At 52.1% G+C, this 27,797-nt stretch overlaps 10 protein-coding genes across 10 annotated transcripts; 7 read left to right on the top strand and 3 right to left on the bottom strand.

Moving 5' to 3' along the window:
- Positions 1-2,885: 2,885 nt before the first annotated feature.
- A1O1_05187 (uncharacterized protein) lies at positions 2,886-4,173 on the top strand (the record flags this gene model as incomplete). The annotated part of the gene is made up of 5 exons (XM_007726073.1): positions 2,886-3,084; positions 3,135-3,212; positions 3,271-3,390; positions 3,439-3,492; positions 3,542-4,173. 5 exons carry the CDS (start codon positions 2,886-2,888, stop codon positions 4,171-4,173), a joined length of 1,083 nt encoding a protein of 360 aa, XP_007724263.1.
- A 451-nt stretch (positions 4,174-4,624) lies between these two features.
- Positions 4,625-5,090, bottom strand: A1O1_05186 (uncharacterized protein; the record flags this gene model as incomplete). Its single annotated transcript, XM_007726072.1, has 3 exons — positions 4,625-4,758; positions 4,826-4,917; positions 4,987-5,090. The coding sequence occupies 3 exons, from the start codon at positions 5,088-5,090 to the stop codon at positions 4,625-4,627; spliced, it is 330 nt and encodes a 109-aa protein (XP_007724262.1).
- Positions 5,091-5,556: 466 nt separating this feature from the next.
- On the top strand, positions 5,557-9,072 carry A1O1_05185 (uncharacterized protein; the record flags this gene model as incomplete). Its single annotated transcript, XM_007726071.1, has 1 exon — positions 5,557-9,072. The coding sequence occupies one exon, from the start codon at positions 5,557-5,559 to the stop codon at positions 9,070-9,072; it is 3,516 nt and encodes a 1,171-aa protein (XP_007724261.1).
- A 3,896-nt stretch (positions 9,073-12,968) lies between these two features.
- A1O1_05184 (uncharacterized protein) lies at positions 12,969-13,526 on the bottom strand (the record flags this gene model as incomplete). The annotated part of the gene is made up of 1 exon (XM_007726070.1): positions 12,969-13,526. The coding sequence occupies one exon, from the start codon at positions 13,524-13,526 to the stop codon at positions 12,969-12,971; it is 558 nt and encodes a 185-aa protein (XP_007724260.1).
- Positions 13,527-14,263: 737 nt separating this feature from the next.
- A1O1_05183 (uncharacterized protein) lies at positions 14,264-15,564 on the top strand (the record flags this gene model as incomplete). Its single annotated transcript, XM_007726069.1, has 4 exons — positions 14,264-14,548; positions 14,604-15,022; positions 15,074-15,401; positions 15,463-15,564. 4 exons carry the CDS (start codon positions 14,264-14,266, stop codon positions 15,562-15,564), a joined length of 1,134 nt encoding a protein of 377 aa, XP_007724259.1.
- Positions 15,565-16,551: 987 nt separating this feature from the next.
- Positions 16,552-16,875, top strand: A1O1_05182 (uncharacterized protein; the record flags this gene model as incomplete). Its single annotated transcript, XM_007726068.1, has 1 exon — positions 16,552-16,875. The coding sequence occupies one exon, from the start codon at positions 16,552-16,554 to the stop codon at positions 16,873-16,875; it is 324 nt and encodes a 107-aa protein (XP_007724258.1).
- A 1,212-nt stretch (positions 16,876-18,087) lies between these two features.
- Positions 18,088-19,513, top strand: A1O1_05181 (uncharacterized protein; the record flags this gene model as incomplete). Its single annotated transcript, XM_007726067.1, has 2 exons — positions 18,088-18,499; positions 18,570-19,513. The coding sequence occupies 2 exons, from the start codon at positions 18,088-18,090 to the stop codon at positions 19,511-19,513; spliced, it is 1,356 nt and encodes a 451-aa protein (XP_007724257.1).
- A 1,656-nt stretch (positions 19,514-21,169) lies between these two features.
- On the top strand, positions 21,170-23,056 carry A1O1_05180 (uncharacterized protein; the record flags this gene model as incomplete). The annotated part of the gene is made up of 1 exon (XM_007726066.1): positions 21,170-23,056. One exon carries the CDS (start codon positions 21,170-21,172, stop codon positions 23,054-23,056), a length of 1,887 nt encoding a protein of 628 aa, XP_007724256.1.
- A 1,265-nt stretch (positions 23,057-24,321) lies between these two features.
- On the bottom strand, positions 24,322-25,050 carry A1O1_05179 (uncharacterized protein; the record flags this gene model as incomplete). Its single annotated transcript, XM_007726065.1, has 1 exon — positions 24,322-25,050. The coding sequence occupies one exon, from the start codon at positions 25,048-25,050 to the stop codon at positions 24,322-24,324; it is 729 nt and encodes a 242-aa protein (XP_007724255.1).
- Positions 25,051-26,005: 955 nt separating this feature from the next.
- Positions 26,006-26,977, top strand: A1O1_05178 (S-formylglutathione hydrolase; the record flags this gene model as incomplete). The annotated part of the gene is made up of 3 exons (XM_007726064.1): positions 26,006-26,270; positions 26,323-26,738; positions 26,789-26,977. The coding sequence occupies 3 exons, from the start codon at positions 26,006-26,008 to the stop codon at positions 26,975-26,977; spliced, it is 870 nt and encodes a 289-aa protein (XP_007724254.1).
- Between the last annotated feature and the right edge of the window lie 820 nt (positions 26,978-27,797).

The raw sequence follows: 27,797 nt of genomic DNA, 5'->3' as shown, positions 1-27,797 counted from the left end.
CGGGTTTGTTCGCAAAATTGCGCTGCAACGCCATCGGTATTTGCCAGGCAAAGCTCTTACTGAAGTTCAGGCTGCATCTCTTTCCCTGTATCAGATCCCTTGCACGCAAAGAGGTTTCAATGTCGAGCCAGAGGGTCCGTTGATTGAAGCAGGTACCATGGGTACGAGCCCCCGTGCATGGCGAGTTGAGAAGTAGGACTATCTAGGACTATTCCGTGCAAGCATTATGGCATTTGGCCTGGACCAGATATCATGGAGGGCGAATGACATGTGGCTGGTGACAACTGATAGTATGAGACTCGGCCATTCTAGTCTCCTCGGAGTCGTTTGCAAGGGACTCTAGGCTTCATATAGCTCCTGACTCAGCCGAGATTAGCGAAGCGAAATATTCTACTGCATCGGGAAGGCCAGCAAGGATGGGGTCGAGGTAGACATGGAGTCGACGACGTTGGCAACTTTCAACAAGTCGGGGATACAAAATGATCGTCACCATTCAGCCGGGTCGCAAGCAATTTGGTTATTTGCAGCTCGGAGTCTTCGTTCTCGAGAAGGCCTGTAACAATAGTCAGGTCCATAACGAAGGCTAGGATCGACTATTGGGAGCATTTCTCCGCAAAGAAACAGGCTCATAGAAGCTGTCCGTCAACAGACCAGGGAGCCCCGTCCTCAATGGAGGTTAAAGTTGGACGGTTCCGCAGCGCAAGGTGCAGAATGTCTCAGATATCATGATGCAAATGTGCGCGAAGGTGCGGGTCGGTTGCATGATAAGCTAGGACCGAGCTGGCGACTGTATGGACTTCCACGACAGAGTAAGGACGCAATATAATGGAGCTTCTGAAGGGTGGGTGGGCCAGAGCCTGTCCTGGAGAAGAGAAGTGCACGAAGGTGAGGCTGAACCCTGTAACATAACGGCATGAAACCAGCTGAGGTTTCTGACAAGTCCACGCGTCAGTCAGGTTGCAGGATTGTCAATGAATCATTGCGAGAGAGACAAGAGTTGAACTGTGGTTACGGGGTAGGGGTCCTGGCGCTTCTTCATTCGTAGGCACCGCATATTTCGATGTAGGTGAATCGGGCTCGAGGGAGATCGACTCCAGGGTCAGTGTCACAGCCACGCGGATCTGTCTGAGAAAGGTGATTCTTGCGAACTGCATCTTGCGACGCAATGAAGTCCTGCGGCTAAGTGGGAACCCTGGTTGAAACAGGTTGGTCGGCGACACTGGTATGTTTATATTACGGTGTGGTGTATTTGATCCTTTCAATTCGCTCAAGCGATATCTCGATTGGCAAGCCTCTAGCTTGGCCCTAGACTCTCTCTAGCCAGGGACGGCATGAGGAAAAGGCCTCCGTGCTCCCGTGGTGGGAGGACACCGGATGTTGCAGGCTGCGAAATGGTAGCGTGGCCCGGGGCGGACTGATAGTGGCTATTTGTCGCAGTGGCTGGGAACCCTGCTAGGGATTGGGTAAGTAGAGTGTCTGATCGGTGGTATGGTACTCTGTAAGCGGTCGTCAGCCAGCAGCAGCTTGGAAGGATACGACGAACCAAGGTCCTGTGGTGGTACGTTAGCATAGTCATAATGGAGCCAGGTGAAAATTTAGCACCATAGTATTTGAAGGAAAAGAGGATGAGAAGCAATGGGATTCAATGGGACTCAAGTTGCGAGTACAGTGGAGGCTGCGGACACGTTATGGATGAAAAGAGGAGGCACTGCAAAGAAAGTTGGCAGCCGACATTGGTTGGCAGCGGGCGCAGGCGGGAGCTGCATCTTGAAAGCGCGCATTGCGGAGTACGACAAAAAAAGACCATTAGGGACTAGCGGCCACTTTGGTTTGAGTTTACTCAGTGTGAGTGGTTCTGCTGTAGATAAGGTGTGAAAGCCATGCCTCAAATGGACTAGCGGCCGGCACATTCTTTGGAGTTGGGACCGACGCGGGCTTGCCTGCGTCAGCGTAACGCACACTGGCAGGTCATACCCATAGTACCTAGCTTGCTACTAGCTTGCTACTACCTACCGAGACCTGGGACCAGGTACTAACTCCCAATGCTCTCCCGTGTAGTACCTGAGGTAGCAGTTGTCGAGCATCACCAGCATCCAGTTATCACCGCATCCGTTTTTCTTATACCATGCAGAGCCCACACACGCCTTCGAAATTTGTCCCAAAGACATTCTTTGTCCTGACTCGGCTTCTTCAGTTCAAGTTCTGCATAGCCTCGGTGTTAACCACTACTATCCAGGCTCTTATAGCTCCAATGGCCTGCTCTTCTCTTCGTTAGACTCGAGCCTGCCTTTCTCTTCTCCGGTTGCTCGCTGCCTCCTTCCTCTCACCCTCGCTTTCCAATCAGTATTCAACCACTTAGTTAATCAACTGCGGACAGCTCGCTCTTCCTCTACCTTGGATCAACAGCGTGTTGAGTACCGGTACCACGCCTCACCACCTTCTCAACCCTGTACCTGGCATCTAGGCCACCCGCCGTTGTTCTGAAGCAGATCTTCAATACCGCCGGTATCCCCCTGTCACGTCCCCCGCCACCCGAGCGACCTTTCCAGTCCACTTTTCTATCCACGCTTGTCCGAGACCTCAGACACAAACGTAGACGGGAGCCACAGCATACCTCACCTCACCACCTCGCCTTGGTGCCTGTCCTGGTCCAAGTGTTCTACCATCTCACCTCACAAATTCCTCCACCTTCACGATCACTTTTCCACCCAAGAAATATCACCGCATTACCGCATCAACGCATCAAACCCTCACTCAACTCGACTTGCTTCGTTACTTCTTATCCTTCGTTTATCGGCCGGGGTGTCCGTTCCACTCGTACTAGACCATTACTATCGTCGATCTCCACCGTCCAAGAGATCGTTATCACCGGCGCCATGACAACCATGTCTCCTCCAACCTCTCCACTTCCACTCCCTGAAACTACCCGCCAGCGGGCTGCTACGGCCATGAGCTTTTCATCCCATCACTCTCGCCGGAGTAGTGCTTCTGCCAATAGACTCGAGTTGACCGAGACTGCAAAAGATAAGAGGAGGTTAAATACAAAGGCGGATCCTTCCAAGGCATTGAATGAGGCCACTCCAGGTCAGTCTCTTGAGTCCACTTTAGTTGCAAGATATTGACTCGTCGCGCAGCGGAACAAGCACAAGAAGAATCAACTGTCGACGACCTGCGCAGAATGGTGCACAAGGACGGTGAAGGCAACCCCATCAGTAAGTTTCAGAAGTGTTTGCTTTCGAAATGCGCAAGTGCACTGACTCCAAATCATAGTCGACCCTGATCGTTCAAACCCTACACGCCATCGCTTTGAGCGGCCTCTCGACACCATCCGTGCGTTTGAAGCCGCCGCAGAAGGTACAAGCACTCGCCGTTCATCCTTCACCCGACCACGTAAGTTCGAAGGTCTTTTCGGTAGATGATTCGTACTGATTTTCTTAGCATCTCAAGCCGGTTGGAATGGCGATACCAACCGTCGCGCAAGCTACTACTCTAGTAGGTAATCTCAAACTGTCTCTCGAGATGTCCATCTGACCTGTTACAGATAGTGGATATTCACCTCAGCGCCCACGCCCTTCCCCGAGCGGTGGCTACTATCGCAATTCCTCCTACGGGCATGGTCCTCAAACCTCGCTAGAAGAGGCACCAGGGGCTGCGCAAATGTACGCTCGGAATCCTCGCACACTCTCCAACCCGTACCATCCGCCTCAAGCTGTGCAGCAAAATGGGTTTCCGAACGGCGACAGCCCAATATCTGCACACTCATATCAGCACTCTTATGAGACCATGACCTCCGGCTCCGACGAATACTCGAAATCGACCAATCCGAGTTCGCAAAATAGTTCCTTTGATCAACTGCACCAACTCCGCAAGCCTGAGGATTACCCGTCAGAGAATGCCTATGCAAATGAGATGCGTTTCAACGGGGCAATTCCTCCCAAGCCATTTTCACCATATGGCATGCACAATGCCGTGAATGGGCAGGAAATAGCCTCGCCTCCTTCCATGCAACCTCAACAATTCCCGCCCAATAACCCTCGGCAACCTATCAAACTGAATGGCTCGCCATCCGACCCTCCTTTCAATGGTACCAGCTCGAGCGGCCCGACCACACCGCCGGCCACTCCGAAGAAGCAGAGCTGGATCAAACGCAGGTTTAGTCGTCGCGACAGCTGATCATGACATCAAAAAGCTGCCGGATTTGCTGTCGTTTCCTTCGGTGCATTTGTTTTTGGACCTCTTACCACGAGGCAGGCGGGATTGTGGATGGTGCCTGGGGATTTTATACACTTGAGGCGAAACGGTCCTTGAAAACAAGTGCTCTCTCACCATAATGTTTGATATCATAATGTCGACGCAGATTGGGGCTGAAGTGCAAGACGAAGCTATGGCTGGTGATGGACAGGGGATGTACTCGGCACTTTCCAGTATGGAAAAATGAGGAGCTCTCTCAAGGGTAGAGGTCGCCGGCAGGAATGTTGCTTTTCCCCAAATCCACAATATGGTGCGGGAGACACCTTTTTATAGGGTAGAGAGAACAACAGAGCGAACCAGTTCAAACTTTCCGCCATGAGGTAGTGATCGCACGTACAGCAGCGCTTGAGCGCTTTCGTCGGTCGTGCTGGGATCATTGAGCCTTTCCGTGCTTCTTCTCGGTCTCTAGCCTGTCGGATTGGTCTTCTTTCATCGCAACTATAATGTAGGCTACCAAGACGACGTTGGCCATGATGGCCGCAAGCGCGCCAGCGTATGTTGCATTGCCTGATCAATAATTTAGTTCTCGTGCTGTAAAGACGCCAAAGCAGAATCAAGCCCGTGATGGCCTTACCTCCGAAGACGACATTGACAGACATGAAATATGATCCGATGGGAATACATAGCATCGCCATGGTAAAGCCCAGGAGCTTGTAAATGACGGCCCTGCCCAGGTTAGCATCGGCACTCTGGAATTGCTCTCCGGCAGACTCTGTAAGGGGCCTCGTTACTCACGCTGGGACTGCCGGGCTGGTATCAGAAAACTGGCTGGAGGAAGGCGGACCGCCTTGAGCCTCCGATATGATCTTTTCGGACGGGATGTTTCGTCTTGTCGCCATTATAGCGGCACTTTACTGAGGTATGGAAGGGATGATGACTTCAATGCGACGGGCTGGTAGTATCCGATGCGAAGGACCAGGAGGACAGCGTCTAGGAGTAAGTAGTAGAGCTCGTACGTTCAAGCTGTCTAGACCCCCGGCGGAGAGCCTCGATCTTGCTGCGATGCAGTGCAGCCAGTGGCGGGATCTCATGAATGGGTCTTGGCATGACGCGCTACGCGTGAACTTGAACGCCGTCGAAATCTGAAAAGATCATGGCTTCGATCGACGCAGGCGGGAACCCCTGTCGCCCGCTGGTATTTGAACTTCACCCTTGCCTCTTGCGTGAGTCTCGCAGGCGAGTACTTACTCGGGGAGAGAGTCTACCTTGACTTATAACCTGCAGGTCTTACGACAACTATCATGGCCTCGTAGCATTTACCCTTGTTGACTTGACCCGGAAACCGAAGCAATCGTCTTGCCCTCGATGGCCTCCCACGATTCACCGTCGCATTCTGACGGTGAAGCATTCAATCCTCCTCACGAGACTGTGGAAACGCTACCTCTCCAGCGACCTCCCATGGGCGACTTTGACGGCCCGGACGATGACACAGTCGAGACCTTGCCACTGCCCCCTGTTGACGCAGTTAACACAGGCCGACAAACCCAGCCCACCCAGATCATAGAGCGCGCACCACAAGTCATGTCATCCTCACCTTTCAAACCAGACTCCGGAGTCGTGCAAGTTGCTGCATCCTCTCCTATTGCTACCCCAGCCCTGAAGAGCAAGCCTACTGGCATTTTAGCGAGCGCAATGGCCCCTGCTGGGACTGCCTTCAGAAGACCGTACGTCGCCGTGCAACCACGTCCTCCACCCATCACGATCAACAGCGACGACGAAGGCCCGACTTACCGCGCAGGCTCGTCAGATAGCGATGGACCAAACGTGAGATCAAACGACATCAAAACATCCACCTTTGTGAGGAAGAACCGCACCACGGAAAAGATCCCGGAGTCACCTCAAGCACACAACAGCGGTCGCAGCCGGTTTATGGAGATTGCTGCGAGTTCTTTATTTCAGGGTTCACCGAATACAAGCCTGTCGCCGGGCTCAACCCCCGCCAAACGCCCTTCTGACATAAACGCCAGTGCATATGGCAACGTCTCCAAGAGACCGCGTCAAACTGCGCCTTCGCGCGCGTTGCCGGTGGCACCTCCCAAGAAGCAACCTGAGATGGAGTTGGATGACATCAGTGACTATAACATGAGACAAAAAGTCAAACGAATTATGTCCATGGTCAGGACGGTGTCGGTCAAGGAGTGTTACGAAATCTTGCTATCGAAACGAGGCAATTTTGATGATGCCGTCACTGAGGCACTCCAGATGAGTGAAAAAAGACAGGACCATAACCAGAAAAAAGCTGTCGACTTGACAGGTTCGGAGGACGAGCTGATGCCGACCCCTATCGCCAAAAGATCTGCACCCAAACCGACCGTGAATGTGGCCAAACAACAAGCCAAAGCGCCCCAGAGGTCTATCGCAGAGAAGTGGAGCTCAACCCAGAACGTGAGGAAACCTTCCAAGACGATAGATGTCTTTGACACGCCCCCGCCACAGAAAAGACGAACGCTAGTACGCGGTCGGCGACGCTCTTCCTCTTTGGCACCAGAAGAGGCAATAGCAGTTGTTAAACCCCCACCGAAATCTGTGCAAGTTGTCCTGTCCGATGAGTCAGACGAGGCGGCTTCAGACCTTGAGGCTGAGGAAGGGGACAAGACTACTTTCCGGACTCGTGTGCTTCACTTTTTTAATACCTGCTCAGCCGCTGATCTTGCTGATATCGCGTCCATCACCTCCGAGGTCGCAAATCATTTCATCTCCCACAGACCCTTCAAGGGGCTCAATGACGTGTCGAAAGTCTGCACGCCCAATTTGAAGCCCGCTAAAGGGAAGAAGAAAACAACACCTCTAGGGGAAAAGGTACTGGACAGGGTTGAGACAATGCTGCAGAGCTACGAAGCCGTGGATTATTTGGTCAAGCAATGTGAGACTCTGGCCAAACCGCTGGCGAACGAGATGAAATCCTGGGGTGTCAGCCTGTACGGCTCTCGGGATGGAGAGCTTGACCTTGTTTCGCTCCAGGGGACACAGCGGTCGAGTCACGACTCAGGCATTGGGACTCCAGTGAGCGATGAGGACCGCGACATTTTCAAGAAACCGACATCCAAAATCCTCATAGGTCAACCATCGATCATGTCCCCAGACATCCAAATGAAGGACTATCAGATTGTTGGGGTGAATTGGCTCAAACTTTTGTACAAGAGAGGTTTGAGCTGCATTCTGGCAGACGACATGGGTCTAGGAAAGACTTGCCAGGTCATTGCATTTTTAGCACATTTGCTCGAGCAGGGCCGCAAAGGACCGCATCTTGTTGTTGTACCGGCTGCAACCCTGGAAAATTGGCTCAAAGAATTCAGTCGCTTCTGTCCGACTTTGAACGTTGAGCCTTACTACTCCAACAACCCGAATGAGCGCGTCGCGTTGAGAGAGAGTCTCGAAGACGCACGAGACGACATTAACGTGATTGTCACGACATACACTTTGGCCAAAGGGAAAGATGACTTCCCTTGGTTGAGAAATTTTGGCTTCGACTGTACAGTGTACGATGAAGGACATTATTTGAAGAATGCCGAGTCTCAGGTCGCCAGCAAACTGGTGAGGATCAAGTCGAATTTCCGCTTGTTGCTCACTGGTACACCCCTGCAAAACAACCTGAAAGAACTAATCAGCTTGCTTGGGTTTCTTATGCCAGACTTGTTCAAAGATAAGTCAACCGAGCTAAGCTACATCTTTAAGCATAATGTCAAAGCAATGGACGACAACCACGAAGCTCTACTTTCTAGCGAACGTATCAAACGCGCTAGAAGTATGTTGACTCCATTCATCTTGAGAAGAAAGAAGTATCAGGTACTCAAGGACCTGCCCAAGAAGGAACGCCGCGTGGAATATTGCGCAATGACGAAGGAACAATCGGAGTTATATCAAATGTGCCTTGACAAAGCGTACGCCATACGTGAACGGAAGGAGAGAGGAGAAAACATGAGCAACGAGTCGGCAAACATCCTCATGAGATTGAGGCAGGCCGCAATCCATCCCATGCTCTTCCGGCGACTCTATCCTGACGAGATATTGCCACGGATTGCGAAACAGTGCTTGAAGGTCGACATATGGCGCGAATCCAATCCTGCCCTGATCGTGACGGAGCTTGAGGCCTATTCGGATATGGAGATTCACACCCTGTGTGATCAACATGAAGAATTGAAGCGGTTTGCGCTCAACAACAACGAATGGCTAGCCAGTGGAAAAGTTCAGAAGATGATTGAGTTGCTCCGCAAGTTCATATCGGAGGGCCACAGGACGCTGATTTTCAGCCAATTTGTCATGGTGCTCGACATTCTCGAGCTGGTCCTTGAACGCGAAGCCATCGAGTATTTTCGACTTGACGGCAATACTAAGGTCTCTGAACGGCAAGACCTGATAGACGAGTTCTCAGCCGACGACAACCGGACACCCGTTTTCATGCTGAGTACCAAGGCGGGTGGCGCTGGAATCAATCTGGCAAAGGCTAACAAAGTCATTGTGTTTGATAGCGGCTTCAATCCTCAAGATGACATCCAAGCCGAGAACAGAGCTCATCGGATCGGCCAGGTCAAGGATGTCGAAGTGGTGCGGTTGGTCACCAAAGGTTCAGTCGAAGAGCAGATCTACGCCATGGGCCTGACTAAACTGAAGCTTGACGAACAAGTCGCTGGGGAAGGAGCAGAGGAGCAGCCAAAGCGAGACGGTGAAGAAGACGACAAAGAGATTGAAGGTCGCATGATTGTCGAGGACATGTTCTTCCAGAAGCTCGACCGAGAACCGATTGAACGAGTGAAGGAGGAAGCTGCCAGTCCAGTCAAGACGAAGCCCGCTGCATCTTCGCCTGAGAATGGAAAGGACTAAGGGGATAGTGAAGGATCCGTCGTCAATGGTGACGAGGGAAGACTCGACGCCGTCGGAAGGAAAGTGACGATCTGCCCACGCGCAAGAGGCTTTGAACGGCACAGCGGTTACCTTGCATGGTGAAGGGTTGGATGAATGACTGACTGACTGTTCGGGGAGCGCCACCGGATCCGTTGGAAATTCTAGCGGTGAAACGGTGTTGGTGAGCATCCATGTTACAACTGCACAGCCGAGCGATCACTACTACTGTCTCGTAGGGAATAGACTCTATCGACTTGTGAATACTATGTCCCAATACGAAGATCATTGCTGAAACGCATCTTCATCACCCGGACTCGGGCGGATCTGCTCCATACTGACTTACAGCTTGTTCCATTCTCGAAACTTTGGTTGCCAGAGTCAAACTTGGATGCCATTCATTTCTGAACTTGAACTTAACCACTCTGTTTCATGCCGATCAGGACTGTACCGTCCTCTGGCACGCGTTCATTCAATACATGTGAGTCAGGCGTTCGCCACACAGCAAGCTTTGCCCCTTCCCTTCCTGGGGTATATATATCTCCCTTCTTCCCCCATTTCATGTCCTCCTTTTCTCTCTGCAGTACATCGCCCACTGGACATTTGACCCGGCTTACTGCTGGCCTTCAACCTCTCCAGATGGCCAGCTGGTATGGCCAGGGTTATCATCAGCCACTTCCCAAGCCGCTTCTCTCGGGCTCGTGTTGCCTGTGGTGACCAGAAACGATGATGTCTGCAGTGGTCAGTATATATGCATGAGAGTTGAAGCGAACGAGTCGGCTATTCGACACTGGAGCAAGTCCACGAAATAGTTGTCTCAGAATTGACGGCCAAGCTGGGCAAAAAGTACAATCGTTCCCATCCAGCACCATACCGGGCAGCTTCAACTACCACCACACACGGGTGGAATGACCTAACAGCGCTACCTATACAGGTAAATGTTGTCTCCACGCAGATAACAATATCACTAACGTTTTCCTAGGAGGCATGCAGAAGGATCTGGGCTAGCGTGGCCAAAATCAATAGTCGCATGGAAAAGGTTCTGGCAAATCATCCAGGTTACCTGGATTCCACCGCTGCAAGGCAACAAGACATGCGAAGGAAGGTTTCGGTGTTTGTCGCCAATGAATTTCAGATCCAATGCACTGCCCGTGTCCCCGGCTATGTTGCAGGAACCTACACCTTCGAGAAATCACGCAGGCCACCAACCATTCGGGCACCACGCAAACCGCAGCAAGATGACAACAACCAAGATAATGCGGCCAACGAGGGCAAAGCGTGCCATGCATGCCTCAAGCGTGTTGACATGGCAAGAGCCTTCAGCTATAAGATCAAGTCAGACAAAATGTGCGTGCTTTTCGCCTTGCTCTATGTTTGACTTCTACAGTAGCTAGAGCTTGAGGGAACAGCTTTTCCCAAGCCATCCGGTTTCGCCATTACTCTTCTCGAAATTCCACAACATCACCAGCATAGGAACATCAACCCACGATTCCTTGCCAGCGAGTCGAATTTGGCCAATCGGTCAAGGCTTATGTGTTTCTTATACATGCAACAAGAGTTATGGTATTGGGAAGTTGGAATGGTGTCTGTGGGATGGTCGGAGAATGATTTCAGACAGCATTTGCATAACAATATGGGCATAGAAAAGCCAAGCGCAAGGTTGCGAACTCCCTGCCACATGTCGGAGATGCTCCAGCGACTCCCAGCAAAACCAAGGGCAAGAGCACGGCCAAGTCAAGCGAATCGACGTCACAGATGATGCTCCAGGCTGTTCGTACGTTGACCGAGGTCAATGCCACGAGCGCTGGGTTCAAGAACAACGTCCACTATTCGTGGTTTGGTTGTATGCATATATCTACCGTCGCCAGTATCAACCAGTACGAGGAAAGGCCAAAGGCAAGACGGAGGTTGTCGGTTACCTGGTGTGTCCTTTCGAAGTCGGGCATAGCCACCGAAGTCGCACATATCTACCGATATGCTATGCGGGAGGAGATAGAGACGACGCAACAGGGAGCAACACACCAATTCTGGGAAGTCTTACGAACTTCTTGGTCTTAAGAGCGTCTTGATTCCTGGTATAAGGCCACATTTCCCCACGGAACTGAGGTTTGCAAAGATCAGGAGCAATCCTCCCTAACATTGTTTGTCGGAAATCAAGGTTCGGTCGAGCTCTCAATTCAACCCAAAGGGCCTCAGTTCTGGTGTGAGGTTTGCCCTAAGCTACTTCCACTAGGTAGGGCAAGATGTATGTTCGCCGAGATCACTGCTACAAGTCGACATGAACATCTTCAAAGATGATTTGGAGCGAAGCGTGCCCGGAAACGCCATATCTGTCGCGGAATATCGAGAGATTATGAACACAGGCACGGAGCCTAACATGGTCAAGACCTTCTTCTTCCATTCGACGAGTGACACTTGTGGTGGCTTCCCATGAAGATGCTAGAACAGAACTGGCGCAGCAAATCTCCGGCGTCCCCTTTGTCTTGTTCGAAAGTGACTCTCCATGGCCGCGGCAGAGAGTGAGGACTGCGCAATACCTTAATGGAGCATAATCGTGACAGAGTCAACATTCGAGCGGTGTGCCTCTCTGGATCCGTTTTCAGGTCGATGTACTTGGACTTCACGCGAAATACGGAAGTGACTTTGAAGCATCTGCTGCGGAAGAGTCCTCGTGAGCAGAAAAACAACTCAGCGAGTAGAAGGGGGAAGAGAGAGGTCTATGTGGAAAGAGGATTATTTTATACGATATTCGGATATATTAAGCAAGGGAACCTTTTCTCTGTGGATAATGTTCATTTGATTGATTGTATGATTGTAAAAAATGCCAATTGAGGTCTTCAGGGTATATTTCTATTTGCAATCAAGGCCGATACGGATGATATGGATGATCTGAGAGCGTCCAGGAAGCTCCCTTGAAGCACTAAGGTCTTTCGCTTTCCAGTCAGATGTCCTCGACAGCAGAAAGAACCTTTCTTACATATATCTGTATGGTATACGCATCGAGGCGATGGAATGGGCCGTGGCAGCTCTCACAACGGCTGACAAGGCTGGTGGTCTGCTGCCGGTTGAACCCCCAGCGTTCGCAACCATTGGGGGATGGAAAGCGAGAGATCGGGCATGTGAAGTCATCATGACAGGAACCTTGGCTGCAGCCATTGAATATGAGGGAGAAAGGATCTTCATTTGACTGGAAAGATAACCTTTCTTATTGACGCAACCATTTAACCGTCGCTCTCAAAGGCAGGCTGTTGCCAGGGCCGCGTCGTCCGTTCAAACGGTGAGAGTAACAGCCAGGAATGCCACATAATTCCAGCTCATACCAATACTGCCATTTCTCCGTTTCCATAAGTCGTGCCGTGTCATGAAGCTCCGGAATCTGGAGCCATCATGCTCCATGAAGACAAACGTTTGAGTGTTTCTCCATCAACACCCTATGCCATTGTGTTTTTCTGTATTGACCAGTGCAGCATAGTCGTATCATCAGGCCATGGAAGATGTGATACGCAAATTCCGCCTCCGCTCTAACGCAGAGCAGTCGTCAAGAGATATGGGCTGTATAGTCAACCATGCCATGCCCTTCAGCAGCCCGTTCAAACAATCAGAGTGCAATGCAGTGAATATGTTGTTCACCGTTGGGCCCGGCAGACCAGGTGGCTATCGTGATTCACCGGGGTTGTGAAAGAGGTTGTTCGGCGCTCTGAAGTTTTTCGGAGATCCGACTGAGAGTTGCACAATCTCACCTCGACGGGGGTCGTGGCAGGCGGCGAGGTCCCGGCTTTAGCATTGGAGCGTCAGAGCACATACAAGGTCATGGTTTGTAAGAGCCGTGGTCTTGCAGCAGTACATGTTGGGTTGGTGATTCTGCGACTCCGTCCTCCTCAAGCTGGCCTCCGTTTCACAAACTCGTCAAGATCACCCCTAGTGACAACGCCGAGCACGAATTTCCTACTTCCATCAGTGACAACAGCGAAGTCTTGAGGCTCGCCGGTGGCCAGTGGTCCCACGTTCTTGAAGAAGCCTTCCAATTCCCACAGCTCAGTCTCCATCGTTATGACCTGATACTTTTTCGTTCCGCGGCGTTGAAACTTCACCATGGCTTTCGACACGGGGTCCGACGGCTGCAGTTGCCGGGACTCAAAGAGTTGTTTGAGTTTTGAGATTGGGAGATAACCCAGGAGAGACCGTGTATTTTCGGAGAGAACCGTCAGATGGGAATAGTCGTGGGATGAGGCGGACAACATGGCTTCAGCAAGTGAGGTGCTTGGGGATGTAGACAACGCCGGAGGGAGATCGAGGTCCGCTACAGTGGCACCGCGATACTTGTCCGTCCATGCTCGCAATGTTGCCGAGTGTTCATCTTCTTCGGGAGGTATGCCGTCGTGTTGGGGGACGATGGTCTTGCCCAAGGGGACACCTTGTTCGAGAACGTGTGACATGGGAGGTGGTGCGCTGGGCTCAGGAAATATCAAGGAGATAGAAGCCGGAAAAACTAGTATACAACTGTAGTAGAGAGTTGCATGCAAGGTACCTGTAGGTACGGATTGATGGTCAAAATAAAATAACGAATATCATGTTGTGCAGTACGAGGTAGTACTAGTAGTGATCGATTGAGAAGCGCAGGCACGCGAGGATCCACTGTCTGGTGAGTGGTTATAGCAGCGTACTAGTACCAAGTCTGGCTAGTACGTACTTGTGTCTACTAGTAACTCCAACATGCCGCACCCCCAGTGGCAAATGGCAGGGCTCCATTGCCGCCCCATATAAGCTGGAAGGCTGTTCGGCGTGCAGCAAATCAGTCAATGCGGTGCGGAGAACATGCAGAGGACAGTAGCAATCGGTGTTGTCGGTATCGCCATGTCCTGCTGTAATCGCCAGCCAGTGCCAGAGTGCGGTGACGATAGCAGCTTCGCATGCAGTGGACTCCTGCCATGGACCTTGCTTGACCTTGACCTTGACCTTGGCCTTAACCCCTAGCTGGTATGACTTTATCTTCAACCTCATAATCTTTTCCTCTTCCATTTCATCGTCGCTTAATTCACTTGCAACTGCCCAATACACTCGCTGCAGTATAGTCACCATCGTCTGACTCGAGGTAAGCCTAGAAATGCCATCCAACCGCTCAGTCACCCACGGCTGGAGTCGGAGATAAGCTGATGAGCTATTTCGCAGCACCATGGTCGGCCTCGTTCCCAGCCCAACAGCCATCTACCAGGCTCTCCTGCCTACCTCGCCTTTCTATAAGCCTGCTGCCAAACCAGTAGAGCACCCTCAGAAGCGGCCCATCTTCTCGACATGGAGTGCCGCAGACACGGCGAAGGACAAGGCCGGTGAATTGAGCGCAGCCGCCCAAGCCGAGTATGAGAAGGCAAGCCAGAAAGCTCAAGCCAAGGTCGGGGGCATCGAGCTCTATTCAGGCAAATACTACGCCGCCTGTACAGTGGGAGGTATCCTAGCATGTGTATGTATACACCGTTACAGTCTTGCCGTGACCGTTCATGCTAACAACATTCCAGGGTACCACCCATACGGCTGTGACGCCTCTTGATCTGGTCAAGTGTCGTCGTCAAGTCGATCCCAACCTCTACAAGGGCAATTTCGAGGCATGGAGGTTGATTAACAAGGCGGAGGGCATTCGTGGAATCTTTACTGGTTGGGGCCCAACCTTCGTCGGATACTCAGTGCAGGGTGCCGGCAAGTACGGCTTCTACGAATACTTCAAGCACCTCTACAGCGAGCTGGCTGGTGAAGGCAATGCCGAAAAATACAAGACATTGCTCTACTTGTCTGCTTCGGCCTCGGCCGAGTTCATTGCCGATGTTGGTCTCTGCCCGTTTGAAGCTGTCAAGGTCCGCATGCAGACCACGATCCCACCGACGTTCACGGGTACTCTTCAAGGCATTTCGTCCATCACCAATAAAGAAGGTGTTGCTGGGTAAGTTCTTCGCTGGCGGAATTGGCTGTGGGCAATGTTGACCCTGTTCAGATTGTACAAGGGTCTGTATCCTCTCTGGGCCCGACAGATCCCCTACACCATGATGAAATTCGCTTCCTTCGAGAACATCGTCGCAGCCATTTACAACTATCTGCCTGGGCAAAAATCGGATTACAACAAGGGGGCCCAGACTGGTGTTGCCTTCGTCGGTGGTTACCTTGCCGGTATTCTTTGCGCGATTGTCTCGCATCCTGCAGATGTCATGGTCAGCAAACTCAACGCGGATCGTGCGCCAGGTGAGAGTTTCGGCGGTGCTTTGAGCCGTATCTACTCTAAGATTGGATTCGCGGGTCTCTGGAACGGTCTACCTGTCAGAATTGTAAGTCCCCCAATCGTCTAGTATTCGCTTGAAGATGTGTGCTAATCAGACGATCCCACAGGTGATGATCGGAACCTTGACTGGATTGCAATGGATGATCTACGACTCCTTCAAGATCTTTATGGGCTTGCCAACCACTGGTGGCGGTGACAAGAAGAAATAGATGAGTAGGAACGTGCAGATACGACCGAAAGCCGGGGGTGACCAGCTGGGTGGTGGCGGTCAATGAACTGACGACGCAGGTGGCTGGAAAGTCTCTGGGAAAGATAGCAAGTATATTGGTGACTTCCCATGCAAACGATGCTCCTCTGTCTTGTCGGGTCTGAAGCCTCGCGTACATGTAGGAAGATGTCGCACTCTCATATGATATACGTTGTGTTGGTCTTCTCTTCCCTCGTGCGCGTCCCCCACAGAGCGATTCATGGGGAGGTGGATGATACCGCCCGCGATATCCACTGCGGTGCCCGCCGCCCGAGTCAAGGCTGATAGCAAGGCTGGGCACCGCACTCTACTACTAGTACTAGTAGTTAGCGGCGGCTAGTGGTCTTATCACACGTCATGCTGAGCGAATGATGAGGACGAATCATGCCACTACGCATGTGCTACTAGTAACCGATAGTCACGCGGTAGTTGGGGGCATTTGCTTTTGTCAAGGCGGCATGTCATACTAGTGCTAATAGCACTATCAGCACGCCCATCGGACTCATCTGCCTGCGCCCACAGTATACTACTAGTAGGTAGTAGTAGTACGTATATCATGGTGCGCAATTGACGCCCTCTTCATCTGAGCGGTTCTTCTCTCTTCCAACCTCTATCGTCTCCTAAACCTCGCAAGGCTGTGACTCAGATACCCTCCAAACGGTGACCACGCGACGATTATTCTGCCCACGTTACTATCTATAATCTCATAGCAGGTAAGGTGCTCACGACGTCCCCTTGCCCTAAACTTCCTGGCTTTGCGACACATGCGGCTGCTCCCACAAGCCACAAGAATATCGGTATCTTGCGCATACATAAAGAATTCACAAGCACCATCCTTCGACTGCAATCACACTAACTTATTCAGAATCCAAGATACTCAAGATGAGTAAAGTCTCTCACGGTCGTGGCGGTATGTGTACATCTCTCAGATCCAGCCATCCACCAACTAATGGGCTCAGGCGCGGCCAACATTGCACCCGACGATACTCCCTATGCCGACGGAGAGATTGTCCGTGAAGGCCCGGTCGGCGACCAAGGCGATGGACCATATTCGGCAGGACGAGGGGGTGCCGGTAACATTGTGGCGGACGGAGAGCCTGCAGCGGTGCCCCATGACGCGGAGGTCATCCCGGAGACTGCAACAAGAATCTCCAGGGAAGAGTCTCACCACGTTGGGCGCGGCGGCGCAGGGAACGAGGCCCATGTGCAGGAGAAGAAGCAGGAAGGGTTGGCGGACAAGCTGAAGCATTTCTTCTTCAAGAAAAAGTCATGAGCGGTCGCAGTGGCTACTCGTCGACTGGAGACACATGGATTATGGATGATACCCTGCGAGAGCTGTTTTGTTGATTTGCGTGGACGGACAGGCTATGTTTTTCGGTTGCAATCGCAATCATTTTCCAAGTGTTAATTAATTCAGAAATAATACTATGCTCCTAAGATGTCGTTGCTAAGTCACCTTGCCTACCTACCTAGGTACTTGTACCGTTGTAGCGAATGCGGCGGACGTCGTCATCATCATTGATCACTTAGGTATCTAGTCACACCACGATGGTGAGGGCGCTGTCGCACCTAAGATATACCGAAAGCAGAACCTGGGATCTCAGTCCTGCTGCCGCGCCATGCCGACAATGCAGTTCGAATCGATACTTTGCCCAGGTCTCATCTCAACAAATAGTAGTAGCTGCCTTCCTAGGTATTTTAGGCAGAGCAGATCATGCATGACTTGCGGTTTACTGGAAGACTTTCGCCTGGCGGACCAGGCGTGGAGACCGGGCCTTTCCGAAAGCTACGAGGGCAGACTGCGCATTTTTTGTAATAAAGACAGCCGAGTGTAGTAGTGTTGATGGCCCATGATAGAAATGTCGACTACTACTAGTCCTACACATCTCTGTCTGCCTAAATTGCCTCTTTGACCTGCCTCGACCTGAACTGGACAGTGCAGCGTACTACAGTACTGTGTGCCACGTTGACAGTTTGGAGGCGCGGGCAAGGATTCTGATTGAAGGAACGGCAGCTGCCTACTACGGCCACGTTGTGACAGTTCAACCGCCTCCGCCAGCCGCGTCCAACCAGCCGACTCGACGACAGCAGGGCTGTGGCGTCTTCAGGGATTCCCCGTGGTCGTTATTCATTCTTCCCGTGCTCGATCATCCTTCAGCTGCCAACGAACCCGAGGTCTCAGCGCTCGTGACAACTCCACCACTATCCTCCCACCACTCTATCTTTCGAAAGTGTCGACGGTCACTCCCTGAACGCGATTTCCTGACCTGATTCCATTTTGCGGGTGGATTTTCTTCACTTTACGGCAAGCTCGCGTCGCGTCGCGCGGTGCTATAACCTCCAAAATCTCTCACACCGCCCCTCGTTTGCCGACCAGGCTGGCGAGCATCCTCGCGTCAAACCAATCTACCCCGCGTCATCCTCGTCGGACTCGATGGCATCAGCAGCAGCTACAACAGAGCCGACAGAACAATACCCTCCAAATATGCCGTTGACCCCCGGTGACAGCGATAACGAAGAACCTAGTGAACCAGGCCAAATGGCCGGCCGCAAACGCAGTGCAAGCGAGATGGAAGATGACGCATCGAGAAGCAAGATCACGGACATGGGCTTTGACACTGATACTGATGCCGAAACGAGCGGAGCTGCGGGCGCAAATGGCACAAGCGCCGCCAACGGTACAGATGGTGCCGACGGTTCAGAGACGATCGAGGCAGAGCTCGGCGACGAATTTACGGTCGAATGCCCTGCCCGTCCAAAACGTGGGAAAGCGGCAGCTACGGACAGCGTGTATGTGGAGCGCGACAGCCCCTCACTGGCGCCTCATCTCAGCATCGAGTTTGCCGTCAGGCCAGGCCAGAAATGGGCGGGGTTGAGCAGATTCAGGAATGCTAAATGTGAGTCAACATATAGCAGCCAGGCATGTGATGATTCCTGCGATTCTAATCGTGTACGTCTTTAACGCAGTCAAAAACCCCATGACCGTGATCTACTCTGCTGGCCAGGTGGTATATATCAATCGCCACAGCCCGATTCCACCGCCACCCCCGGCCGATGCGTCCGATGACGAGAAATTGCAATATGACAAGGAGAACTTCTGGGTGGGTTTAATAGCCGAGTTCCGCGCCGAGAGCCACGCGAAGGTATTTGCCAGAGTGTTTTGGTTCTACTGGCCGGAAGAGCTGCCTATGGGTCGACAGCCGTATCACGGCAAACATGAATTGATCTTGAGCAACTATACCGACATCATTGAGGCGCATTCGATTGCTTCTCACGCAGAAATGAGTACGTGGGATGAGAACGATGATTCCAACCAACTGATGCTTCTGGAGCGATACTGGCGGCAAACTCTGGACGTTACGAAGTTGAGGCCCAATCCAGCAAAGGCTGCCAATGCGTTGAGCAAACTACGGAAATATTGTATATGTGGAGGGTATGACAACCCTAACGTGGATATGTATCAGTGCCGTACGGTCGGCTGCGGAATGTGGAACCATGAGGAGTGCCTGGTTAAGGACTTGGAAGAGCGGGCATGGGAGCAGTTGAAACAGGGGTCTCTGACACACGAGGTCCAAGACAAGCAACATGAAAAAGGATTTACTCAGAAGATGGGGGAGACGTTGGGGCATATTGTCAACCTGGGCCTTGGAAGAGGGGAAGTCAAGGACGAGGCCCGTTCGGATGCGATCCCGGTCAGCAGAGGTGCGAAGAAGTTGAAACTGGCCACGGGCGGGAAGACTCCATGGTCAGGCAAGTTGCAGGGCAAGATCGTCAAGGCCCAGGACGACACCCATGCGGCCATCGTCACTCAACTGGTTCCCAATGCGAACAGCAAGGCCGCGCGGCAGTTCGAGCCAAAGGTGTGGCACATGAAGATGAGCTGCCTTAAGTGCAGGCAGCCGTTGAATTGAACAATTTCGAGCAGGATGTTTTATCTTTTATCGACGGGGAAATACGCGTTACTGGGACCGTGAAGGATGCCGGGTTCATATGGGAGTTCTAGGGGAGGCTTGCAACTGGCGCATAACCTTTCCCACAATTCGTTTTGCATTCGGAGCTGGAAAGGACAGTCTGTATATGTATAGCGGTTTGTGCGGAGTTCAATCTTTGTTGTTTCATCCCTGAGAGAATGCATGGAATTGATGGCGCAGTTGAAAGGGCAATGTGTAGTTTTGGTGCCGCCTTGAGATGGCCTATCGGCAACGCATTTGCTTCTCTCGAGTCCGCTTGTGGGCACCATGGCGGTGTGAGGGCTATCCCAGATGCCGAGATGCCCATGTCCCTGGTCACATACGCCGTTGTAATCCAACGCGTATACCCCCATACAGTCTTATGCTGTACTAGTAACAGGGATAAGGGGGAGGTTTATGAGGACATTCCACGTGACGAGGCTCGGGGGGCCAGCTGATGACTCATCAGGGTCACGTGGCGAGCTATCGCCGTACTAACGTACTCGTGGTCTCCTTTTTTCCCACGGCTGCAGTCTTTCCACTCACCAACCACCCATCATCATTCACTCCATCCACCCACGGACCCTCACGGACCCTCACAGACCCTCGCAGGCCCTCGCAGGCCCTCACAACCTTCAACAACCCTCACGGGCCCGGGCCCGTTCGGTTCTACCCTATGCTTGCGTTGCCATCTACGGTCGGCCTCCAGCAAGAAGCGAGTACGAAGAATATGAACAGCTGGGGACTGTACCTGATCTACCACTTGTTACCGAACCTTATTATATACGATCGGCCTCTAGTAAGAAGCGAGTACGAGAGTCCTACACGGCTATGGACTACATCTGTCTTATCCTTGTCTCACGCTGTCATGTACGACCGCCTCCAGCAAGAAGCGAGAGCGAAAAATATGAACAGTTACGGACTATACGTACCCTATCCCCTGCCTCACCTTGTCATGTACGATCGCCTCCAGGAAGAAGCGAGTACGAACATGTTTCCCGCCGTCATTGACTCGTCCTTTCCCATCGTACAACATCCGCCTATATCTCCACAAAGAAAACCGGGTCGCAGCAAATCCACCAGCGGGGGCGACCCAAATTGACTGATGGGGGTATTAGATCTAATATTTTTCTTGCGTCTTCCGCTTCGACTCAGGCTGTTTTCTCTCTTCTATAACATCAGCGATGTCTCGCCCATCCGCCGACGCCTCTACGTTCCTTATGTCTTCTTAAGTCGGTCTCTGTACCCTTTGTCGTCTTCATCCATTGTTTGGACATTGACTTGGCGCATTATCACTACTGCACGATTACCCCTTTGGGATTTAGCGCCACCTCCCCGGTTGTTCATCTGCATCACTGGGCTTCTGGGACTTCTGCTCCTTAGCGATTCTGTTCTCCAGTGTCTGGCCTGTGGAAGGCAGAATAGGACCACTGGACGGTGCAGCCCTGCGACGCAAGCACAGACCGTGAATGATCACCACAGCATCACGAATAACCGCAGAGCCTGCTTCCACACGAGCAAAACTACATTTTTCCTTCAAAAATCATCCTGGGAGTGTACCAGCCTTTGGCAAAAGGCCCTCCGTCCCCTTCACCAGCATCATTAAGCCAGCAAAACATGTCTGAACACACAGCACGAACTTTGGTCGGGGCCCCGGAAGGTCTACACGCCAAAGAAAATGCCCCGGCGACGGAAGGCCAGGGCCAGGGCCAATGGGCTGCCTCATCAATGACCGAGGACGCCCCTTCATCTCTGACAGAGAGCGATGGTGCTTCTGATCAAGTACCCGAAAATGGCGACAACCCTGCACCACTGACCGAGGCAATTACGACCGAGACGTCTGGTCGGCCAGACCTCGCCAGGACGGAATCGCAAGCCGACAAATTTTCCACGGGGAGGATTATCGTTATCATTTCTTCCCTGAGCATGGCTCTGTTCTTAGCAGCTCTGGATGTTACCATCATCACAACGGCTTTGCCTACAATTGCAGCCCATTTCCAAGCCAGCTCCGCTGGATACACATGGGTGGGTAGTGCGTACCTTCTAGCAAATGCTGCCAGCGTCCCACTTTGGGGCAAGGTCTCTGACATATGGGGCCGGAAACCTATGATCATTCTCGCCAACGTGATCTTCATGGCTGGCAGTTTGATAGCCGCGCTCAGCAATTCGATCGGATTGCTAATAGGCGGACGGGTCATCCAAGGTATCGGCGGCGGCGGACTCGTCATTTTGGTCAACATCTGCATCGCTGACCTGTTCAGCATGCGGGATCGACCAAAGTACTACGGCTTGATGGGCATGGTGTGGGCCTTTGCATCCGGAGTTGGTCCAGTCATCGGTGGTGCCTTCACCGAGGGCGTCTCCTGGCGTTGGTGCTTCTACATCAATCTACCCTTGGACGGCGTCTCGCTCATCCTACTCATCTTCTTTCTCAAGCTTGAGACTCCCAAGACCCCTTTTTGGGCGGGCATCAAGACCGTCGATTGGGTTGGTGTCGTCACTATCGTGGGAGGAGTGGTCATGTTTTTGCTGGGTATGGAATCCGGTGGAAGCACTCATCCCTGGGATAGTGCCTACACTCTCTGTCTGATCATATTCGGGATTGTCACCATAGCCTTGTTCTTCCTGAACGAGTGGAAGTTCGCCAAGTACCCCATCATCCCTCTGCGGCTGTTTCGGGATCCCTCAAATCTGGCCTCGTTGGGCGTTTGTTTCATCCACGGCTTCGTCTTCATAGCCAGCAGCTACTATCTCCCCGTCTACTTCCAGACCGTGATCAGCGCCACGCCGATCCTGAGCGGTGTCTACCTGTTCCCTCTGGTTCTGAGCTTGTCCTTCGCATCCGCGGCCACGGGCATCTTCATCAAAAAGACCGGCCGATACCGCGAGCCGATCTGGTTCGGCCTTGCCATGATGACGCTTGGCTATGGGCTGTTCATCGACCTAGACCCTCGTGCCAACTGGGCCAAGATCATCATCTTCCAGATCATTGCCGGGGTTGGCGTGGGGCCGGTCTTTCAAAGTCCCCTGATCGCCCTCCAGAGCCACGTCAAGGGCCACGACATCGCCGTGGCAACCGCCCTGTTCGGGTTCGTGCGCAACTTGTCGACTGCCATCTCCGTCGTTCTCGGCGGTGTCGTCTTCAACAACGAACTGTCCGATAAAGAAGGCTATCTTCGCACTGTCCTCTCCCCGGCAGAGGCCCGCAGACTGACCAGCTCGAGTTTCGGCGCGACCACCTCGTTCGTGCGAGGCCTGCCCCCCGCGCAGAAACATGCCGTCAACATCGCGTACACTTCCAGCCTGCGCACCATGTGGATCTTCTATACGGCTTTTGCAGCCTTCGGCATCTTGGTCAGTTTCTTCATCACCAAGAAGGAGCTGAGCCGGACGCATGAGAAGGCCAGGACGGGGATCGAGGAGCAGGAACGCGTTAGGCAGCTCGAAGAAGCGGAGAGAAAAGCGAGACGCCATACCGTGGATCCAGAAAAGGCGGGAACCTAGCCTGCACAGTCAATGTGGGCTAGCTTCTGTTTGCATATCTGGACATCGCATCACCGGGCAAGTGTCTTGTTGTTGGTCATCCCTACTCGTCGTCATGTCTAGTTACGTGGAAAAGGAGAAATGCACAATTATCAATGGAGTTATGGGTTCAGTGCATGGAAAAGGGCATCAGCGTGGGCAGAAGCCATGTAATCATTTAATGCCAGCCGGCACGTCGGCTGCACAGGTTCAATGTCAATAATCCGGCATTGCTTGCAGTGGTTGAGAGGAACGAGGTTTGTTCTCCTCACTCACTGATGGACTCCATTCATAGATCAATCAGACCTCCTCTCCCGCTCTCTTTCTCTAGTCACTCTGGCAAAGTGTCGCCGACTAATGTAGCTATTCCTCTCAGGTCGCTCCCTTCTTGTTTTATTCCCTCTCTACCACCTCCCTTCCTTCCTTCCTTAGCACTTTTTTCCCTCGTTCCCTCGTTGTAGCAGACCACGGCAGAACGTGAGACAACCTCGTAACAGACCACCAGATGTAATCTGGAAGCTGTTGGCGAGAATGTGGGGGTCAGGAGAAACCAACGTCGTGGAGTCTGTGTAGGATATCTCAAGAAACCCCCCCAGGTCCGGACACACTGAAAGCCTTGTGTGGATGATTGGTTGTTTAGGCGGCGGAGGGTGAGGCTTGTCGAATTGGTCGCCCACTGCCAAATAGGGGCTCTCTTTTGGCCATGTCGCGGTTTGCGCATCTCCCAGATAATCCTCCTAGTCATGCGGCAGTTGTGCCAGGCAGGTTTTTCGAAGTTGCTCGATTTCCCGGAGTGCCCATCCCAAGTATGGCACAGCACGGACCTCCAATAGATCTAGAGTGGTTGAAACTTTCTCTCGGTTGAAGTGCAGGCTGGAGATGACGTTCGCTGCTGCTTCGGTTTACCCCTGAGTCTCCCGCAGGAGAGGCATGACGCCTCTTTTCAAAGGGTCCCAAGAGGTCTCTGATAACACTCACGCCAATTCCATGTGAGATTACCCAACAGCAGCGTGCCTGCAGAGGCTGAGATGACGGGTCAGCTAGGGTGGCAGATGGACTGGCCTGGTCTAGTCCGCCTCCCTTCACACGTTGGATTTGGTTGGGCAGGACGAGGTTTGCCAATTTGCAGCTTCTCTGGCCGGCAGCATCGATGCTGTGCTGTGAATCCTGTGTGTGCCGTGCGTAGTGTGACGAGCTTGCAAGAAAGCGTAGTTCTTACTGGTGGCAGATGTCTCAGCGGCCGTTCTTCATCTTCTGTCCCTCTTGTTCCTCCATCGACCGCCTTTCCCACCCCTGCCGCCTCTCCAGCCGAATTCTTTACGCGAGTCGTCCTCCTTCTTGTCCAGGTCTGGTAGTCTGTCCCGACGCTGAGTTTCGCCCCCCTTGTCTGCCACGGCGCCACCGCTCTTAAGATGAACACCATGTTTACAATCTCTGCCATCTGGGCAAAAGCCAGCAAGATAGAACTCGCACAGCTTCCTCCTCACATGCCTCTTCCCACATCTGGGGCCCTTTTCGCAGAATCCTCTGTTATAGTCTTCGCAAAGGGGCAACTTCGAATCTTCCTTGACATGGACGTATAGACACTCGTCGCCGTTCTGGCAATACCCGTTCTGGTTGAAGAACTGACATTCGCTCATCTTCCGCAAATTATACTCGTGGAGATAGTCGCACGCGTCACCTTTCTTACACAGGCCCTTGAGCCAATGCTTGCAGACGTAGTTGTCGTTGTTACGACCGTAGTGGTGCTGCGAAGAATCATCGCGCGTGGGATGGCGATCGGGACAACGTCGCCCACGCGGACAATGGCCCGTCGAGGCGTAGTCGGGACACACAGGTACCGTTGATGCAAGGGCGGCAAGGCCGTTCGAGCGCAGGAAGGGTGTGAAGCTGAAGTTATAGGTAGGGTATGAGGGTTTGGATTGATTCGTTTCGCCTGCTGGCGGCGCAGTGCTGTCCGTGGCAACTGAGGCCATTGTTGTGCCTGTCAACGGCTGACTTGAGGAGGAGGGGGATCAACTCAATTTCATAGATATCGCGATACTGCTCCCTACAGACCGATAAAGTCTGGATTGATATCAATGTTGGTATGATTTGTATGATGAGAGATGTACGTTGACGCTGCAGTGATCACGGCAAGTGAGTTGGTCCAACCCGTTGGAGATATCTAGAAACTTGCCGAAGTTCAACCGATGCCACGCAGCAATTACTTACCAAGCAACACCCCCTTAACTCACCAATGAGACGCTTTAGTAAAGATCACGTGACTTGAATGGTAAGCTAAGCTGTTTCTAGAATTCGGACTCCTAATTAGGTGTTTTGGCGCAACAGCATTGCAAAAGTCGATAAATTTGAGGCATGCACGTTCGAATGCCAGACCCGGTTGATCGTTTCACCGGAGCCACAGGTTTTATCTTCAGTCCTGCTACAGTACAAACACTCATTGCACTGTTCAATGAGGTAGCCAACTCTGTTTCTAATAGATGTGACTTTATTTCGTGCGCATACTTATATACACAAGCAGAAGCAGATATAGAGAAGATACCTTTCTTTCTCCACTGTCCTCTGTACAGAAAATGGCGTTGCTGCACTGGCATGCGGTTTCTAGCTCGGAAAGGGAAAAGATAACCCGGCGTCTAATCAATCAGTCTCAGTCCGTTTCCGGTGGATGTTGATGGGTCGAGAACCTTCTTCTACTACCACCAAAGACAACAAACCAAGATGTCCACTTCTCGCTGGGACGGGTAATTGATGATACAGAGTTTATGGCTCTGTGGAGACAAAACGATGAGTCTGCGGGGCAGCGTCTCCGAGTCTCTTCCTCTCCCACTCTCCCACGTCATTTTCCGCGTTCTATAAGGTAGACAAATTGTCGGTTTCCTTTCACACATTATTGCTCTCAAGAAAGCGGCCAGGTTTCTCAATATCAACATGTCTGTCACAACTATAGCGACCATCGCTTCCTTCGGCGGCAAGCTACTCAAGCTCTCTCACAATGCCTCCACCACGGGCTGCGAAATGAAGTTCAACCTCTATCTCCCTCCTCAAGCAACAACCAACAGCCTCCATAAAGTGCCGCTGTTCATCTGGCTGTCTGGCCTCACATGTACTGCCGATAACTGCTCGGAGAAAGGCTTCTTCCAGCACGGAGCCAGCAAGAAAGGGATTGCCATCCTGTATCCCGATACCAGTCCTCGTATGTGGTTCAAGTTGTTCCTACCGTTGGACTGAGGTCTAACATTATACAGGAGGAGTCGGCATCCAGGGCGAGGACGACTCGTGGGACTTTGGCACCGGAGCCGGCTTCTACGTCGATGCGACTGCCTCGCCATGGTCAAACAACTACAAAATGTACTCCTACATCACCGAAGAGCTACCAAAGACCGTCTTCGCCGCTTTCGATCAGATCGATTCGAGCAGAGTGAGCATCAGTGGTCATAGCATGGGCGGCCATGGCGCCCTATCATTATACCTGAGGAACCCGGGCAAATACAAGAGTGTCAGCGCATTTGCTCCCATCGCCAATCCCCTCAAATGCCCGTGGGGAGAAAAGGCGTTTAAGGGATACTTCGGCGACGAGTGGCAGAAGAAGGGCGCAGAGCATGACTCGACAGAGTTACTGAAAAAGTGGAAGGGCGGAGAACTCGACATTCTTATTGATGTGGTATGTCAATCTTCTCAATTGGACTTGATACATGCTCATTGTTTCACTAGGGTACCGGCGACAATTTCTATAAACAAGGACAGCTCCTTCCGGAGAACTTCTTTGCGGCTGCTGAAGAAATCGGCCAAGAGAAAGGAGTCAACATCAGAATGCAGCCAGACTACGACCACAGCTACTACACCATGGCTAGCTTCAGTGACGATCATATCAACCACGCTGCCAAGTACTTGTTTGCATAGTATGTCGCCTTGTGGCGAGTTGAACATAGGTTAGAACAGAAGCTGACAAGGATAGAAGCGGAACAAAATTGAATCAAAAGCTTTGATCCTACTACACACCCACTGTTTATTTCCTCCGAGCGTTCACTTTCTTCCATATTCTGTGTCCAGTCCTTGGTCCTTGTTGTGTCTAATCAACACTCCCTTTCGTTCCATGCTCTTGTCTCTCCCTGCTGACACAGGTCGGTATCCCTCGGTCAGAGTCTAGCGAGTTGAGTTGGGTTCATCACCGCCCACTACAGACGGTGATAATTTACTGGTATCTCCCCAGTCTCAATGGCTCTTATCCTTAGTAGCAACCTCGATTTCCTCCATAGAGTCCGCCGAGACTTCATCCAGACACGAGGAAGACGAGCGGGCTCTTACAATATCGTGAAGCCGATATCCTCAGGAGCTTCTCAGAGACAATACAATCCACTTAACAGTCTACACCATTCTGTCCTTCACTGCACTGCTGCCTGGGGCGGAATAGGTATATTCACACGACTGCCTGGGAAGGAAGCAGTGACAAGCAAACAATAGCTCGCAACGCCACGCCATGCATGCCATCTCCTACTTCACGTCCATGCGGGCCACAGCGCGCCGAGTGTTGATCAACAAGGCGCATAATATTCAGACAGATTCTCAGTGATCGGTACATGTCACCTCTCTTATTCATCTTTGATCTGTGAAGCAATTGAACACCTTTTCTTATATCACTCTGCTCATCTCCACCACGCACAGGTCTGCCATTAGATCCACAAACTTGCAAAACTCCTTCGCCAGGACCGTAACATCCCCA

The sequence above is a fragment of the Capronia coronata genome, assembly GCF_000585585.1.
Source record: "Capronia coronata CBS 617.96 chromosome Unknown acBCG-supercont1.4, whole genome shotgun sequence".
Classification (NCBI taxonomy): Eukaryota; Fungi; Ascomycota; class Eurotiomycetes; order Chaetothyriales; family Herpotrichiellaceae; genus Capronia; species Capronia coronata.
Note: the sequence above shows the minus strand (reverse complement) of the source record. Positions and strands in the feature narration are given on the sequence as shown.